This window comes from Convolutriloba macropyga, chromosome 4 (genome assembly GCF_964194025.1).
Source record: "Convolutriloba macropyga chromosome 4, txConMacr16.3, whole genome shotgun sequence".
In the NCBI taxonomy this organism is placed as follows: Eukaryota; Metazoa; Xenacoelomorpha; order Acoela; family Convolutidae; genus Convolutriloba; species Convolutriloba macropyga.
The window spans coordinates 69,056,710-69,076,364 of record NC_134471.1 but is presented as its reverse complement, the minus strand read 5'-3'; the positions used below and the strand labels follow the sequence as shown (position 1 = coordinate 69,076,364).

Sequence of the window (19,655 nt, the reverse complement as noted above, 5' to 3'; positions counted from 1 at the left end):
TTAATGGTCTTGTCTATAAAAGCTGTCAAAGGGAAAATTGAATCCTTAAGGATTGCTTTGACTGATAATATTTTCTATCGATTTTGTTTGTTGACTTAGAAGTGGAATTTTGACTGAGTATTGAGTATATGCTTTAAAATAATTGGCGGGTTACTACGCATTTTTCTATAGGGTGACTACTAGTAAGATGCCATGAAAAAACAAATTTTGGTATGACATAACTAAATACGAACAATGATCCCGAGGTTTCAAAGCTTATATAGTGCAGGAGCTCATAAAATACTCAACAAAAACCCTAGGAAAGACGGTTTTTAATAACTGCGATTTTTCAGGCTTTTTGATAAAGACTTGAAAGAATTGACGCACACTTCTTAAAAATCTCATCAAACAGTTGCAAATAAAACAGATCATGTCATTTAGTCAATTGAAAAATCGAAAAGAAATTCGAAAAAAATTTATTAGCAGAAGTAATTGCAGTGAATCGAACTATTTTTACTACCTGCAGGTTTTCCGCACAAATGAAAACAGAGTTTGAGATCAGTTAATACCGACCAATCAAATTTAATGGAGGTTTTTAAATATTTGTAATATAACAACTTCAAGATTTTGAAACTTCTGTTTCGCTCAAATCTGTCTCTAATTTTTGTTTCAGTTTTTTTCGGCCATTTTCAAAAATTCAATGAAACTAAATTTTGCTGTCAGTCATAAATTTTTGCCAATTTTGAAACATAATTTCAAAAACTTTAAGAACAATGCTATTGGTTTACTTTTAAGGATAGATGAGTTTTGTGGATAGGTTTAATTGGAGTCTTTTTGTTAAACTTTTTTGCTAAACTATTTGAATTTCGGACTTTTAAAATCAAAAATGGCACCAAACGCGCTTTATTAAATCCCACTTAGCTCAAATATGCCGGAAGTAGAGACCTAACATCTGCTGTCACAATCTTTGAAAATTCCACAGAAGCCAAGTCGTACTTTCTTTTCCTATAGAAGTCTTCTTGAAAAAAAATTTTCCGGTTTTTCGAAAAATTAACTCAATAATTATAAAAATTGCATCATTTATGACTTGGTTTATTAAAATATTTCATTTGCTTATTCATCTAAATTGTTCGTATATGGAATATTTAACTGTTTTTTTATGAACGCGCAGCAAAATTAGGGCTATGTTTGGACTCATCTTGGATTCTTACAATTATTCGGATTATAATGGGTGAGTGGTCTTCTTCAAAACAGTTTCGCAATTTCGTTATTTTTTGTTGATTACTGCAAAGAATGATTTAAAATCAACCCCTAATTAATGATAGATCCTATTTAGAACAATATGAGGCCACATGAAGTTATATAACGTAATATTACTCATAATTTTTATGGCTGTGACAATGTGTTTTTGTAAATTTTAATAACTTTCTTTTGTTTTGCCTTCATATCTCTTTTTGTTTGAAGCCTCAAGAATTCATCTCATTAACTAATGATTCAACAGGAACCAGGAAGCTCTAGGTGAATCTATACAATGCTTTGAGTTATTATCTAATGCTTCTTATGACCTTAAATAAAATTCTTTTACAAAAATTTCAGGGCAGTTTGCAATTTTCTGTTTCTGTCCACGCGTAGTTTAACCTCTAAATATATACAGGTCAAAACTTATTCCGAATGAAGTTAAAAAATACTCTATTTGCATGTTTCATTTTGTTTTCTTTGCTTTCTTACAGTGAACTTTCACAAAAATTGGAGCGATTTTTGCATCATTTCCTGTAAAATTGATGCAGGAAATGAAATTTGTTCCTCAGCGTCAAACGAAAGCGCAAAAAAAGATTTTTAAAGATTTCCGTGAATAGCTTATGATTTTGACGGCTGCGCAGCCGTCATCTCACAAATTTTAATGGATTTTTTTTTGTTTTTGCCTATACTTGTGGGTATTCTTCGTTGTCGTACGACATATTCTTGACAATCAAGAGCCCTAATTGCATCTAAGCAGGTTTAATTGAATCTGTTTACTGGTTTCAGTTTATAACAAACAAGTTTAATTACTTCCTATGAATTTCTATTTTTTAAGAATAAAGATTTTACTTTTAGATTTTTGCTCTCATTGTCGTCGACAAATAACATAGTGTCACTATAGACAGGGCTCAAAAAGTTTTTGTAGCCCCAACAAACGATTTGCTAATGGAATTGTTTTTACTGACCTCTTTAAAGAATTTCATGAGAAACGAGATTTCAAAATAGTTTCGTTATCGTTGCGTTTCAATAATTGCGTTTTTTTGTTGTCTTCTGCACTAAGAATTGTTACAGAGAACACGTAAATCAAAAAAAGAAACGGAAATCAAGCAAACTATTCACAACTTTTTGGTCATTTTGGAAGTTTTAATCATTTTCAATGTCTTATAGTTGTCAATTTATTCAGCACCTTGTTTTCGATAAATGGTTTGTCAAATTGTGTTTTCTCCGTATTTGATGGTTTTTCCACGTACAATTTGATCTTATAAAGAACAAGCAAAATCTGCTTCCTGAGAAGTTGCAAGCTAATCGGCGTTTTGTTTTTAGATGAAAGCATATGGCTTGATTTAAATTTTGAAAATATTATTCAATCAAAATCAGCGGATTTTTGAACTTTGTCAATTTTATATTATTTGCCAATTTTGTAGCTTGGTCTTCGTAACGAAAAGTCATACCCTTTTTCAGTGATCCAAAATGCTTTTTTTGTAATGGCTTTATTTTCAACTAATGGTTTCTTGGTTTTAATACTACGCATTTTCGTAAGAAAAAAGTGATATCTGGATATTTACACACTTCTGAGTTATTTGGTCTCCTTGTCTGATAATCAGAGCAATGGGATGGCCCATTCAAAAAAAGTGCAGTTGAAGATTTTCATGGTCCTCAATGAATAGCGTGAGTTCTTAACGGTTGTCAAACGGCTTTCTTGTTAAGTTTAATTTAATTTTTTTTTTGCTTTTGCCGCTTTTTTTGTAGTCGCCTGACGCAATATGGTTAATTGCCAATTGCCTCCTGTGCAGTATTCATTAATCTTTTAATGAGTCCGAGTTGATAGCTTATGTTTTTATTCAATTTAAATTTAGTTGGTTTAAAAATAGTAACGCAGATTTGAACTATGCCCTTTTTGCTCTTCTTTGTCGATCTGTTACTGAGTCTCATTATTGACAGGTCTCATATCTCATCAAATGAAGTACAGGTTTATTTGTTTGGCTCAAGTTTTGTCTGATTCCTTCTTCCTTTGTTGCAATTTTTTAAATACAGAGATCGCGATTTTGTCGTCAATAATGTTCGCTATTATTTGATTTTTTCTGTTTGTCTTCGCCAGTACTATCATAAATGGCCAGTCTCATGAACCTTCTAATCCATCTTTACTTTTTCACTCGGTTGTATGTTGAACAAAACGTGAATTTGTGAAAGGTTTCTATCGCCCTCTCATTTGGTAGAAAATTAACTCAAAACGTGGATGAGCGGGGGTCTGAACATTATGTGCGAGCGCACATTACAGAGCCTCCTTGTTACATTTTGAAGACTCTTACAGGTGTTTTCTTCAATTAAAAGGTTTGAAAAATTTTATATTCAACTTTATTCCGGTTTGCAACAAGCGGATGTTAATCCTGCTCATTTTATCATTTAAAGATGTTTCATTTTCGCTGTTAATAATAGTTAGTTATTTTGAAAAATGAAAATTTTCTGTTTCCTTGAAAGTATTATAGTCCTAGTCAGAAGTTACTTCATCGACCAAAATATCTTCAATTCTCACCCTAAAACATTTCGTACTATGGGGCCTTATCCTATGTTGAATAATTGACCAAATTTTTTTTTAAATATCTTCTTTTCACGGGATCCCCATTCTGTGAAAATTTTAAAAGGCCTATTGCTTTATCAAAACAAAATTAATCGCTCTTATAGGTCGTGGAAATGTAACTTTTCGTTCACTTTGTTCAAGATGCTTTAGACGCTGCAATTCGCCGATGATTACTTGAAAGTTGAGAAATAACGGATGTTCCTAAAGCAGACTATATTTCCTCGAATGCTCAAGAGTAGCAAACAGTACTTTTTGATAAACTTTTTAAATAATGGCTATATTAAAACATCGAAAACTCCATTTGTTAATAAAGTAAAAAGAACTTTAATTTAAAAACTAGTTTGAAGAAAAAAGTATTTTTTGGATTAGATTAGTGTTTAGCAATTGTCTTTTTTAACGCTGCAATTGAAAATTAGAATACTTTAATAAGACTTGTCTTGAATAATTGAGAACAACTTAGGCATTTAATCATACATCAATTCTCATGTTTTGCGACCTGTTCAGCAGTTTTGACAAAAAATATTAAGTGCGCTCAGAAAAAAAGCATCATTACAGATTACTTTTTTATTTAATTCACTCAATTTATTTTAACATGGAGCTTTTTGAAGCCTTAACTATTAAATGTTTAGAATTAACAACAAACACACCAAAGAAAAGAATGAACTAAAAGTGGAGGCTAAACGCAATTAATGGGCTTTTAACTTAAATTAGAACCTTGTCAGAGATTAACAAATAATTTATATTTTGCTTATTTTTTTTTTTAAAAAAAGCAATTTATTGTTTGTAGAATAGAGCTAGCTGATAATCATTTCCTCTTTACAGTATGAGAAAAATGCATAATCACAAAAATGGCAATTTCTCTTTTTTTTTAGAAATAACCATTTTCGAGGCCACTGTCAGAACTTATTAATTTTGTTTTCTAACTCGGCCATGAAGTGTTTAACTCGAGATTCTTTTTATTACCATAGTTTATTTGCAAGATTAATTCTGGATGTTATTGATTCAGGTTTTGAAATTTTTGTGCGGGTGGGCAATAAACTTTTCCACTATAATCATTAATTTTACTGAAAATTTGATAATTGATTAATGATAGGATTATTTCACCCACTGTTGCTAATAAATATAAATGTAAATTTATTCCTGAAGATTATAAAAATGTTGGTTTGTAATTCAACACTCTATTCCCTTTCATCTTGAAATATATAGACTTAATTATATCTTGTAGACTTTAGTCGTTAAGCTTAATGGCGAATTGATTATAGAAAGTATTGGTGGTATCATTAATTTATTGATCCGAAACATTCAGTATCAATTTATCGCGTCAATGATAATCAGTTTTATCTGCTGATTTTTTAAAAAAAAATCTACCGTCTATATCAGAGATTAATAAATTTTGCAGTCATCAATATTTTCTGTACTCAAGCCTGAAACAAGTAAGAAAATATGAAAACATCTGGCTACATGACAAATAAAAAAGCAGCAGCATTGTAAGAATTAGGTTCATTAGTCATTTGATTTTTCTTATTCCCGTAAAGTTACTTGTAAATTTATTGCGCTGTGTAAATTCGTTTAAATTTTTGTCTAATATTTCAGGTGTTGTTCCATACCAGCATATTACCCTGTCACTAGATATCCAGAACTAATACTCGCATTGACAGACTTATGATTCGCATTCTATTAACTGACAAGGTAGAATGACCGCTTGCGTTAAAATAGTTAGCTTGTTCCAAGTTATTACATTTCAATTACTGATTACTTGTTACAAAAATTTTATAGATGCTTCAACTTTCTCAAGCTTTGACCATTTAATTTTCACGAAAAATAACAAATCGGAAAATGTTTACAACAAACTTGAGACTCCGAAACGAGATAACGGCTCAAAGTCGGCCCTCATTGAAGTTTATGTTCACATCGAAAGTATACGTGATATTGCAAGCGACGCTATTCTTGACTTCTATTTAGTTCAAAAATGGAACGACTCACGTTTGGGTCAATATGACCAAGAAATCAAAATTACGGGTCGTATTTTACCCAATAATGTTTGGTACCCCGACACTTACTTCATGCTTGTTCGGTCGTTGATTTACAGTGCTGAAGAGCAGTATTTTATAATACAGAGGTCGGGCTGGATTGAATACAACAGGAAAGTTAGGTTGATCACACCTTGTTCCCCGAATGTTCTGTTATTCCCATTTGATGTGGTAAGATGCAGTTTAGTTATGTCCAGTTTTGGCTATATTGATAGCGAGGTTCAGTATCAATGGGATCAAATTAATGGGGGAGTGTTCGTGGATCCGGTCAATAACGATGTTGATCATTTAGGCAGGAATCATATTTGATCGTAGGTTTAATGAAAATAGATCCGTTTCTTTTTCACTGCGAACACAAGTTTGTTTCCCATTACAATTTGTGGTCAATTTTGGCATTTTTTTGTCCAGCTTACAGGATTGCAATTTATGCCATCATGAACGCTCATTAAGGATGGTCATGTCCTGGGGGGGGGGGGGGGGGTCAATACATTTTTTAAAAGTTTGAAAACGATGACATTAAAAACTTCCTGTACTTTCTTACGTCTAATATCAGAACTATACAAAACTGAGCACGTTGAATGTTTCTGCCGTTTTAAAACTCAACTTGTTCAGCTAAAAACATTTTTGACTTTTCGTTACCAAAGTGAAGTAACAAGTTTAGAAAAATTAGGCCCATTAAAATATATTGCTAGATTGTACTTCAGATATGTTTACTGTTATATTCAAAAAACGGGATAAAAATGATTAACATTGCTGAAAATTGATGAAAGAGCTTAATTTCTAAGAGTACCGGCCAAAAATTTTGTGTAAATTGCCACTGTCTCATATTTTATCATCAAGCTTGACTGGCCTTCTCAATTAGCGAAAGATTGAGTTTTGAACAAAATTATAATCATTAACTACTTTAACAAATAGTACTATAGTATTGATTCCTGCCTGAGAAAGGTTTTTACGTTCTCAACACGGAGACGGAGTACAACGATTATACTATGACCTATGGGCCTTCAAACTACTCAGCCCTGAGAGCCCTTGTTTACCTCGAGAGGAAGTACACAGCATACCTTCTGCAAGTCTACGCCCCAGCTGCTCTCATTGTCATCCTCAGCTGGTCAATATTCTGGGTCAATATCAACGCCACGCCTGCTAGGGCAAGTTTGGGGGTGAGTTCTCTGCAAAAATGATAATTTCGATTTCATTTCGAAAGCATAGCAAACATTAATCAGTTTATATGAAAATAAGCACTGCCCTCAGCGAACGTCAAAGTGCATTTTTCCTGCGTTATTTAATTCAGCTTAAATTTGTTTGTCCGTAAATTTTGTATCGGCCGTAATCACTGATAGGAAAAATTTGGGAGCGAGAACAGGAGAAATTAAAACCTCAGATTTTTCGTATGGTTAAACTTAAATCTAAGCATTTTTATTACTTTTTTCCTGAGACACTCTTCTTTGCTGATCTTGCAAAGAAGAGTGTCTCAGGGTAACCTTTTAATCTATCTGTTCCAAAAAATCTCGAAATTAGTTTTCTCAAGAGTTGGAAAAGCAAACTAAAATTTGTTTTTTTTTCTATAAACTCGATTCTACTAGAAACTCAATTTGTGGCCGCATTTAATCAAATTGAGCCAATATTGCATGAAAAAGTGCGCAAAACGATAGAAAGGTTGTAATATTTGGCTCAGGTTATAAGGGCAAAATTACTCGGTGTTCAACTAAAGAGCTTTTTTGACCCTATTTTTGACGAGTACAGTTTGAGAACAGATTGAATTTTGCAACCTTGGTTATCATACCCAGACATGACTAGTCACGGGCCGGTTTCAGAAAAAAACCCACGGAAAAAATCCCCACTTAATTTAAGATAGGAAATAAACCCCCATGAAAATAAACCCCTCACGGAAATAAACTCCCTACGAAAATAAACTCCACTTGACATTTAACGACCTGCGCATTTACAGCGTTTGGCCATGTCTCGCGAGCCATGGACACGCCTTAGCGGCCTGTGGGACTTGATATGAAACTAGCCCCATCACGGGCCCCTAGACTTCCCAAAACCACTTGAAGTTTTTCAACGACCCCCTAGAGTTCGACTTTGCCGGCCAACTTTTTTTGTTTGAAAAGAGGCAGAACCGATATTTATTCTAAGCCTCATTTCCAAATCATAGCATCCGGCTCTGCTTTTATCTATTAGTTGTAGTAAAAAAAGGATAACATTATTTGCAACAGAATAATATTATGATGATAACAAAACTTAATAGAAAAATATTGAAAATAGTTAAACTAATGTGTAGATATTTTTAGAATACAGTTGTTTTCATTCAGCGTCCAGCTGTCTCAGCCTTTTATATTCTCTGGTTAAGATCACAAAAATTTCCCGGTAATCATACCGATTAATTGATGTTTTTGCAGCAATAGTACAAGGATAATTATATATAGTACAAAATATATAGCGTACGATATGTATGACATATATGATGCTTCTACGTGTGGCAAACCGGGCTAAGAAGAACTGGAAATTAAACCCGAGAAGAAGGGCCGTTGACAAATTTTAACAATTTTTGTGACTATATGAAAAGACTCTCAGACTCTCGCCAATTAACCTATTATGCGGATGATGTATGTTTCAAATTCGATCTCAATGTACAATATTTGCTTCTTTCTGATGCTCTCTCATCCGTGAACGCCTTTTTTGATCATTTCCTTTTCAATGACTGATATTTTCGATTTTGCGGAAACTCATATTTCTAGACACGAATTAGATGCATTGACTAAGTTAACCAGCTCATGCAATCAGTGACTTAAGGTGTTGAAAGAGGACTTTAGAAATAAAATGACCGATTACTGCGCAAGGTCAGTGATGCGTATCGAATCGTATCAAGAGAACGTCAGTGTTTTCCAGTTTGAATTCAATGGACTATATTATAATACAGTTCATTGAATTCAAACTGGAAAACACTGACGTTCTCTTGATACGATTCGATGCGCATCACTGTACCTGCGCAGTAATCGGTCATTTTATTTCTAAAGTCCTCTTTCAACACCTTAAGTCACTGATTGCATGAGCTGGTTAACTTAGTCAATGCATCCAATTCGTGTCTAGATTATGAGTTTCGGCAAAATTGAAAATTTGATGCGCCAGTTGAATAAGTAATGTCAACAAGGAAGCTCGGTAATGTGAGTTTGTATGTAATATTCCGATTCCTCTTTTCCAGATTTACTCAAGGTATGAAAGTGGACAGTTGGATTTTCAACTTTTTAAAGAAAACTATTCAACACAAACATCAAAGATTTCGCAAAAGCTCTTTAATGCTAAAAACACCAGCTGCTGAATTGCAAATGTCAACGGCCGAAATTTTTTTAAATGTAGCAAACAAAAGTTCACTTATCAATCAAAAGTTTTTTTTTAAAATTTATTGTTATTGTGTTTAGTCATCAGCTCTCATTAACTATATTATTTCTATAGTTAATAAATATTCCGAGCCACCAATTATGCTGACATAAGCAAAAAGTAATGAGAACAGTTAGCAATTTAAAAAAAATTACGTTCAATCATTAAAAGATTTTTTATGATCAAAGTTGGAAAAAAATTAGTAATCGCACCGTATTTACCGATGATAGGACGTGCCAATACAAACACTCAATTAACTACTATTTTAAAAAGCAGGTGAAAGCTTAAAAAAATTAGGCAAAACTACATGCAACCCAAAAAGGTTAAACTAAGTTGAACGTCAGACTTCAAAAATTAGTTAATTCAAATCAGTTTTTAAAAAAGTTGATGAGCTTCAAGTTGTTATTAGAAGTCGAAAGGAGAAAACGGTAGCTATCTGAATCAAATCTGAAAATTTGTCAGAGTATAGTAGCGCTGCCACTAAGCAAAGTCGAAAAAGGTGAAGATGTAGCAATTTTAAATTAAGGTGAATCAGATGTTAAAACTATTCGTTCTTCAACTTGCAGCGATTTTCTCAAGCAATCGCTTTCAAAATTGAGTAAAATAGAAGCCCCTATCTATATACTTGTAACATAAGTTTTGTTTCACAACAGTTGTAAATAACAGTGAACGGAAGGTATATGAAAGGTAAAGGTCTTCAAATAATAAACCAGAAGCAATAAGTAACACGATTGAGAAATCTATAAAAACAAGTTTAAATGTTTTCTTTAGTAAATTTGAAGCAAGTGCTGAAGTTAGGAAAAAGTATATCCGGTTACAAGCCTGTGTTTCTGGGTTTTGCGGAAAAAATTCAGGTACCAAACAAAAAGAAAAACAAAATCTCAAGAAACTGACACCAATAAATTGTATAAACTTCGTTCGGATAAAATTCATGTAAAGACTGTTTTTGGCGTTTTTGGACGTCTTGGCTCCATCCTCGTCCACCCTAATCGCCACGATCTTTCAAACCAATCCCGCCACTACATTCGTGATTTCCCGAGCGACTCAACCCCGCGAAACCTATGCACATCCTGTTTCTCTCCCTCACGCCCCTCTCTCAAACAAAATGCCCTCCCCTAAGTTCCAGCTGACTACTATAGAACTGCTTGCCATTCATGTGAGATCTTTTCGTTGGCAGAATTATTTGGCTACGTTTGAACAAATTTTGAGCAAAAAAATTATTTTCGAATAGGTTGCTGAAAGTTTTTTACTAGTTTGCTAAAGAATTTTTTTCTCAGAATTATATTTCGTGCACATTAATCATGTAATTAATCGTTTGGCAGTTTTTTAGTTATTAAGATACAACTGTCACAGTTTACATGGTTTTAGTCTTTTTCAAGTTTTAAAAAAACCAGTGGAAGTGTTTAGAGAACAGTTGTCGTCTTCTGAATTTCTGCTAGGCTCAACAGTGAGGGGACTCTGTCGCCCAGAAGATCGATCAAATAAAATAAACCAAAGGTTTTGAATTGGTGAAGCAAGCGTTACTTTGTTATTCTGCGATTTCCCCTCATCCACTCTTTTATGCTGTTGCAAATTATATTGCCTTGAAATAAGTTAATTCACAATGGGGCTCGTAATATCAATTCTAGTTATATGGATAACAAAGGTAAGAAAATTACTTGCACATCAATGGAAAAGACTAATTGAAGACAATTTATAATAGTAATAACAATAATAATAACAATATCCGTGGTTCACTTCCCAAATGAACTAAATCAAAAACGCTCACAGTATCCCAACTGGTCTTGCGATTACAAACTTCCAGAGTTCATTCTCAATCTCAATCTCTTCCTTGCTCTTCACACCATCTTTTTAATTTTAGTCCCACTAAACCAACTGCTTTTTCTCACTTGCTCAGTATTTTATCTTTTGTGCGAATCCAAGCTTCTGAATTTCTCCCAAAATATCCAAAGTCTCTCTCTCTCTCTGTGTTACTTCAATTTATACTCTACCAAAACGCTCTTATCTTAAGCAAACAAACTTTAATCTCTTAAGTAAACAATGAAACTTACACTTGAAATCTGTCACATTCTGTAGGAGGGCTTTGTTTGCTATGCAAACAAACCAATGTCAAATTATGCTCTGTCTTTCAACTGATACCAGCTATTGTTGAACATTCTCCTTATCTTAAGTACACGACCTTTGGACTCTTATGTAAACAAATCCACTCCACTTTATCGCATATTTGTGCTTGACATGTCAATCAGTGTTTGCTTAGTAAACATTGAACGTTGCTCTGAAAAGTTCTTATACCTCTATTTCCGCTATAAAATTAATTAGCTGCAATCAATCCCTGTCAAAAATAACTGTTGAATAAATAACTAAACTCAACCGTAAACCAAAGATCAATTGTAATTTCCAATTTTGAAACTATTTTATGCAATTCACCAGTTAAAAACCGCTGAAAAGTCTAATATTCCTAAAAGCCCAAAATTTCACCTCTGGGAGTCAATCAGGGGTCATTCGTCCAAAATGAGGGATAAAGTTGAAAACTAACTATTGTCACGGAAAATTCTTTCATTGTTGCACCTACCTACAAAATTTCATGGCCTAACTCCCAATAGAACACGAGCAATGACCGCGCACACTTTCCATCGACCTCCCGGATGACCCCAAATTTCGAAACTTTATAACTTGCGAAGTAGTGGTCAAAACGTCTTCGGGTAAAGTTTTCTAGTAACTATAAGGTGCCATCAACTTGCCTGCCAAGTTTCATGACCAACGAATCAGCCATTGCGAGTCGTTTGCAATTTGAAAATTTTTAACGAGTCGTGGGTGCCGAAACCCGAAAAATCCGAGTTCGTCAAAATTGACCGGGGTGGTTATTTTTTGTCACTATCTATCTCAGGTTATCATATTAAAACCATTTCAAAGTCATTCGGCAGCTCAAAAAGGCCAATTTCCGGTTTTCGACACCCGGGTCGTCCCGAAGCACCAACTTCTGGCCAGTATTTAGGAATGAAAATATCACCAAAAATTTCTATTGAGTTTATTCTTATGCTTTCTACACTCCTCCCTCCTGGTTTATTATTCTCCCGAATAATTGCAAAGCCTTATCTTGTGACCCGATTAACATACTCCTACGTACTTTAACAATAGTCGATCTAGTGGAGTGAACACCTTATGTTTAGCTCCGGGTTAATATAAACTAACTGCACCAAAATTTAAATAGCGGTTGATTAAATCAGATTAGAAAACAATTTCTCGTTTTCAAATTTTAACATATGCTACCTAACTCATCAACATTGATTTTTGATCAAACTCTATTGCCTCTGACATACATCTACCCAGGGAACCTAAAAATCACTAAGGTTAAAAAATCTAAAAATAGATCTACCAGAACTATACATTTCCCTAAATCATCTTTTTTTAAAAAAAAAATTGTCTTCGGCTATAGTGCTTGATCAAATTGTCTCGAAAAAACAGATTAAAACAATGTAGACAACAATTGGGTAAAAAGGCTTTAATAACTTAGCTGTCATCGTCCCTCATCATACACTCGTGCACCTGTACATGAAAACCTTCTTCCTCTGACGCTTGAATGGATGTCCACCTCTTCTTCTACTGTAGCTTCCAATTCTCCTGTAATCCTGCCATGACTGCTGTCCTGATGCTTCCAAACGGCGCCACCTCTCCTTCCGGCTTAAGGTTCGGTTTTCCAGCAATAGCCTTGCAATCTCCGGAAATCGCGATACAATCCCTCTATCCACTTTCTGCTCAACTGCCATCGAAAACCCGCCAGAGTCCTCCCTCCTAGGCTGTTGATCATTATGAACCCAACTGTGCAACACTGTAGCCATTGACTTCTAATCAATTTTCCCTGTTCTGTCAACTCCAGCATTTTCTACTTGATGCTCATCTGTTGGCTCAACAGAAACACTATCATTTAGCTGACTTTTATGCAATTGTGATTGCACCCATTCCTCCAACTCCTTTCCCAACTGAGCAAAACTACTTCGGTCAACTGCTGCCTTATCGTTTTGAACCTTCTGTGTTTCAGATATCAACAGCTGATCAATTCCTCCTGGACTTGTCCAATTCTCCAAAGTGTCCAAAGTATTTTCAGTTGTACACATTTGTGTCTCATCAGCCATGTGGGCGGCTTTGAAGAACCTCTGGTCCGCACCTCCTGTCTTTAACTCCATCAAGGCCCAGGCTCCCAACATATCGTCTGTGCTAGCTTTGACAACACCACCAAAATTGCTCGCTATTGCAGTTACGTTGTCGCATGCTACTGAGTTCAAACTCGCGGCAAAACCTGTCTCGCTTCTCGCATCGTTGACATCAAATTCCTCTACATCCGAAAATTCTGTATCCGAAATATCTTCAAACAGATATTCATCATCCGACTGTTCATGGCTTAACTCCTCAGACTCTGGTGACAGTACGTAATCCATATCCGTTGCATGATGCTCATCTGGTCCACAAGACTCAACTCTGCGCTAATTGATTTTTTCTTCTGTCGGAATTTCCTTTTCATCACTGTTTTGATAATCGCTTAGCACTGCTCTTCAAATTTCTTGATTTTTACTTGATCGCAAACTTCCTCCGTAAACTCTACCTCAGTTCCTGTTTGCACTTCATCGCTGTAACCTGAAAATCTTGTTCTGTTACCACTTTCAACAATTCTCTTATCTTCCACTACTCCAGACAGATCTTTACCGAAAGCTCCTCTTTTTGACAAACCACAGCTGGACCCAATGCCAAACCCTTCAGAACTTCTGCCAGGTTGCCGAAATTGATCAACTAAAGAAACGCCAGCGCTACTTCTTGTATGAATCACCTGCCTTTGAGAACACTGCTGTCGTTTTCTCTGATCCACAGTGCCACTGGTTTCACTAAATTCCACCCTACTTCCCGCTTTTCCTCTAACCAACAAATTGTAGCTTCGCTCATAAAAATTTGGATTGTCAGACAATCGTATGTTAAACTGATACAGGGTCTCGGTCAGTGTCCATGCTTCCTTCCTTGGAGTCGACCGCCAATAACCTCTTGGTAAATCACCTACTGCATTCAAGGCCCACCCACACAATTTTGTAGGCAACCACTTCATCATCTCTTCTTCTGTCCATCCCAGCTTCATGCCAGTGCTCAAATAATGTTCACGCCAATCTTCCCAAATTTCGGAGCCTGGTGAAGGAAAACACTTCACCAACTGATAACCAAACATAATCAAACTAAGTCAATTTTGATGTGCTTTCAGCAGTTTCTCCGACAAAAATATCGCACGCTCTTCAATTAATCAGACAATAACCCACAGCAAAAAGTAACAAAGAAACGAAGCCCACCCGGGAGCGCCACTGTCGTCTTCTGAATTTCTGCTAGGCTCAACAGTGAGGGGACTCTGTCGCCCAGAAGATCGATCAAATAAAATCAACCAAAGGTTTTGAATTGGTGAAGCAAGCGTTACTTTGTTACTCTGCGATTTCCCCTCATCCACTCTTTTATGCTGTTGCAAATTATATTGCCTTGAAATAAGTTAATTCACAATGGGGCTCGTAATATCAATTCTAGTTATATGGATAACAAAGGTAAAAAAATTACTTGCACATCAATGGAAAAGACCAATTCAAGACAATTTTTAATAGTAATAACAATAATAATAACAATATCCGTGGTTCACTTCCCAAATGAACTAAATCAAAAACGCTCACAGTATCCCAACTGGTCTTGCGATTACAAACTTCCAGAGTTCAGTCTCAATCTCAATCTCTTCCTTGCTTTTCACACCATCTTTTTAATTTTAGTCCCACTAAACCCACTGCTTTTTCTCACTTGCTCATTATTTTATCTCTTGTGCGAATCCAAGCTTCTGAATTTCTCCCAAAATATCCAAAGTCTCTCTCTCTCTCTGTTACTTCAATTTATACTCTACCAAAACGCTCTTATCTTAAGCAAACAAACTTTAATCTCTTAAGTAAACAATGAAACTTACACTTGAAATCTGTCACATTATGTAGGAGGGCTTTGTTTGCTATGCAAACAAACCAATGTCAAATTATGCTCCGTCATTCAACTGATACCAGCTATTGTTGACTATTCTCCTCATATTAAATACACGACCTTTGGACTCTTATGTAAACAAATCCACTCCACTTTATCGCATATTTGTGCTTGACATGTCAATCAGTGTTTGCTTAGTAAACATTGAACGTTGCTCTGAAAACTTCTTATACCTCTATTTCCGCTATAAAATTAATTAGCTGCAATCAATCCCTGTCAAAAATCAACTGTTGAATAAATAACTAAACTCAACCCTAAACCAAAGATCAATTGTAATTTCCAATTTTGAAACTATTTCATGCAATTCACCAGTTAAAAACCGCTGAAAAGTCTAATATTCCTAAAAGCCCAAAATTTCACCTCTGGTAGTCAATCAGGGGTCATTCGTCCAATATGAGGGATAAAGTTGAAAACTAACTATTGTCACGGAAAGTTCTTTCATAGTTTCACCTACCTACAAAATTTCATGGCCTAACTCCCACTAGAACACGAGCAATGACCGCGCACACTTTTCATCGACCTCCCGGATGACCCCAAATTTCGAAACTTTATAACTTGCGAAGTAGTGGTCAAAACGTCTTCGGGTAAAGTTTTCTAGTAACTATAAGGTGCCATCAACTTGCCTGCCAAGTTTCATGACCAACGAATCAGCCATTGCGAGTTGTTTGCAATTTGAAAATTTTTAACGAGTCGTGGGTGCCGAAATCCGAAAAATCCGAGTTCGTCAAAATTGACCGGGGTGGTTATTTTTTGTCACTATCTATCTCAGGTTATCATATTAATACCATTTCAAAGTCATTCGGCCGCTCAAAAAGGCCAGTTTCCGGTTTTCGACACCCGGGTCGTCCCGAAGCACCAACCTCTGGCCAGTGTTTAGGAATGAAAATATCACCAATCGAAAGCCCTTGAAAAGTTACACTAAACATCCAAAAATCATAGGGCTATTTAGAGAAATAACTATTTCAATTTCAGTGTTAACTATTTTTAGTGAAAACTGCCTATTCTTATTTCAAAATGCCAATAAATTTCTCCCACAACTTCCTAAACCCTTCCCATGACCATGTGCTACATTACTCTGGACCTAATACCCATTGCAACCCTTAGTTACTCTTACATCATACTCGAACAGTCATTTTTTTTGCTCAAAAAATCAAAAACCTTCAAATCACACCACTTCCGGTGTTAATAGCTCGGAGTTAGCTGGTCGGATTGGCCCGAAAGGTATACCAGCCTGAGAGGACCATTGCGTGGACATGCCAATAAAACTTGGTAAACGTCCGGTTAATATAACCTCCATGGGGGGGGGCGGGAAACATCCGCTTGGTGGTATTTCGAAAAACTGATAAATTGCCTTTTTGTTTACTCTAAATCAACAGAACTCTACTTAAATAACTCAGATCAAAAAAGGTGTAACCGGCCGCGCATCCCTATTATGTATGGACAATCATCAGGGGAACATCCCCACAAATTTTCAGATTCCAACGAAGAACATAACTTAAAAATTCAAGGGTAACAGATTTGGGAATGCCCATTATTTTGCAAATTCTAAGTCGCACTTTCATTTATTTCAAATTGAATTTCCAATTTTGATCAAAAAATCTAGTTCACTTTAAATGTTCGCTCTCTAACTTTCTTCTAAATTTAAATCCCTCATTTCGACTTTGACCTGATGCTCAAATACAACTTTGCTAATTAATCAAAATATATCGACAGCTCAATATGCATTTGTTCATCAATTTGTTCGTTTAAGAGATATCACTCAACAACCCTCTCTGGCGCCTTCAAAACAATAACACTTTAAGAAAGAACGCTTATTTCAAACACCTAATTAACTTGTCTAACTTGACCTAAATTATCTGACTTAACTAGCGCTATCTGGTTATGAAATTTATTTCTATTGAGTTTATTCTTATGCTTTCTACAACAGTTAGATTTTTCCTGGCCTGTAGGAAGCTTTTGTTCAAAAAAGTGAGTCAAATTTTAGTTCGATTTTTCGCTATTTCTTTTTCTGCTTTCTGTACAATAGCTTAAATAATTTCATTTTATAACGGTATTGGTCTGGTTACTACGAGGTGGGACTTTGATGTTCTTTGATCGTATTTGTTCCGATGTTCTACAAAATTTGTTCCGATGTTTTTGCCTGCTTGTTACCGAGTCCTGTGTCACATGGGCAGTATCCGACTGAACAGAACCAAAAATCCTTTAGTTTCTCAAGAGAAGTTCTTGGGCCGTAACAGGTAATAACTTAAGTAATAGCTTTTGTAACGGAAATATTAACAGATTATTTTGGTGTGATTATCTCGACGTTTTAAGTGGAACGAAAGAAAAATGTTTGAAGCCCAAACTTACAAAAAACGTTCGAAATGTTATCAGCTTTTCCTTTTCTTGATTTCATTTTTGTCGCCTAATTTTTTGTCTTCTTATTTAATTGACAATTGAAGTCGATAAAGTTCATTTATGTGATTATTTGGATAATTCTACCTCAAGTTTTGCAAAAAGACAACATTGTTTTTTATGCAAAGTTTTTGGCTTAAGCGTTTTTGATTCTTTGACTGGTTTTTGTGTCCTCCAGTTTTCAAATTTTGTTCGAAGTCAAGTGTGCTATCTATCTCATTCGCAATTCTAGTCAGCTCTGATCCAGCAATTGGCGGCATAGTTTAGTCAAAAGAAAAGTGCACCAAGATTGGTTTTAGTTTCAATCTTTTTTATGTTATTTTTTATTTCAAATAAAAAATATGCTGCATTGCGCAACATTTTTTTCATCGTTGGCACCTGCGTTCTCGATAATTAAAATTACAAAAGTCGAGTCTAGCAATACAGTTTGCTTATTTTTCTATTTTGTTTTTTTTCTTTTTTAAGGTCACAACTGTGCTGACAATTCTAACCCTCGCAACCAAAAGCACGAGTCAAAACGAGAAACACGTCAGTGGTAAACTGACAGCCCTCGACATCTACATATGGGCTTGTTTCGTATTCGTCATATTCGCAATGCTCGAATTCGCACTCTCGGATTACACGACTTACAGACGGAAGGAGAAAGAGTTGAGACATCAAGAGAGGTCAAAGGTCGTGAACGCTTTGAGGCCAAATTATTTGTTCGCCTCCAATCAACCGGGGTCACCTTCTCAAGGTTAGATTGGATCTGCCCCGCTCCCCGCCACCCCCTCCCCTTCCCCCGAGTACGTTACGCACCCTCCTATTTACAAACGCCATCGATCATATAGTAAATAATTATGAGCTATTGTACAGCGTGTGCACTTGGGGTTTATGAATTTATTTACCCTGAGGGTTATATTGTATACACCCATCAGATTTGGTTTTGATATTTCTATTCTTTTAATTAAAAAAGTCTTTAAAGTCCTTAAATGTATAGATTTAAAATAGCAATAAGTATGACCGGAAGCCAAGCATATATCAATATCATTGTCTCTTTTTTATCAGTACAATTACATATATGATTATTTTTTTCTATGCTAAATTGAAACAAACGCCTCGGGCATTGAGAGAAAAATAATTTTTAATGAAACAATTTTTCATTTAATGCAATGTTGTTTTCTAGGCTGCGATCTGCATCAAAATCATCTCAAAAGCAACAGCAGCGGCACAAGCAACAACAACAACAACAACAATAACAACAACAATCCAATAGACAACAACTCACCAAGCTCACGAACAAACAACCAAATAAGCCCACAAACAACACCCCACCATCACGACTTTACAGTTCAAAGCAACAGTTGTGTTCACACACTAATAACAGAATGTATGACACATAGCGAGTGTAGCAGTCCTTTGTTGAAATCAAGCGAGAAAAACTCGTTCCGAGTCGTGGGCCAATCAGATCCCGCCACGCCAGTGTTCCGAGAGGGTCGTCATATGACAACAAAATTGTCCAAAACGTCACAAAGTCTATCGTGTTGTAGTTGGATTCAAGATGGCCGATTGCTGAATAATTCGGCAAGAATTTTATTCCCAGTTTTATTCCTGTTTTTCAATATTGTTTACTGGCTGACTTTGTACATAATGATAAAGGCTAATAAAAACCACGAAATGTACGACCCGGTTTCTCAAAACTACTAAAAGTCATCTTTTTGTTATGAATAGTTATATTTTGATTATTATGCTTACAGAATTTGTAAAAAATTATATACAGCGGATCTTATTTAATTTATGCTCAGAAGAGTTTTAATAGATTCTTCCTTTTTTTTAAAATGAGAATTTAATTTAAAAAAATTGACATTACAGCATAAAGAATAACTGTAAAATACTATACAACATGGTCGTCAAAATAAGCTATGAAGTTCACCAAATTAAAGCCAATTTGACCTAAAGAGTCGATAATGGGAACATATGGGAGGTCAACCAGAAATGCTCTCTGTGATAGTGGGAATAAGAAATGAAGAGGCAAA

At 35.3% G+C, this 19,655-nt stretch overlaps 1 protein-coding gene across 6 annotated transcripts in view; it reads left to right on the top strand.

Moving 5' to 3' along the window:
• The window catches only part of LOC142337855 (gamma-aminobutyric acid receptor subunit gamma-3-like), a 39,158-nt gene extending 19,714 nt beyond the window's left edge, over positions 1-19,444 (top strand). For all 6 annotated transcript variants that reach the window (XM_075387442.1, XM_075387440.1, XM_075387444.1 and 3 more), the window contains exons 2-5: positions 5,390-6,118; positions 6,772-6,986; positions 18,106-18,376; positions 18,806-19,444. In XM_075387442.1, the coding sequence (XP_075243557.1) occupies positions 5,491-6,118; positions 6,772-6,986; positions 18,106-18,376; positions 18,806-19,326 (1,635 nt within the window). In that variant the 5' untranslated portion in view covers positions 5,390-5,490 and the 3' untranslated portion in view covers positions 19,327-19,444. The remainder of the gene's footprint in view (positions 1-5,389; positions 6,119-6,771; positions 6,987-18,105; positions 18,377-18,805) is intronic.
• Positions 19,445-19,655: the final 211 nt, after the last annotated feature.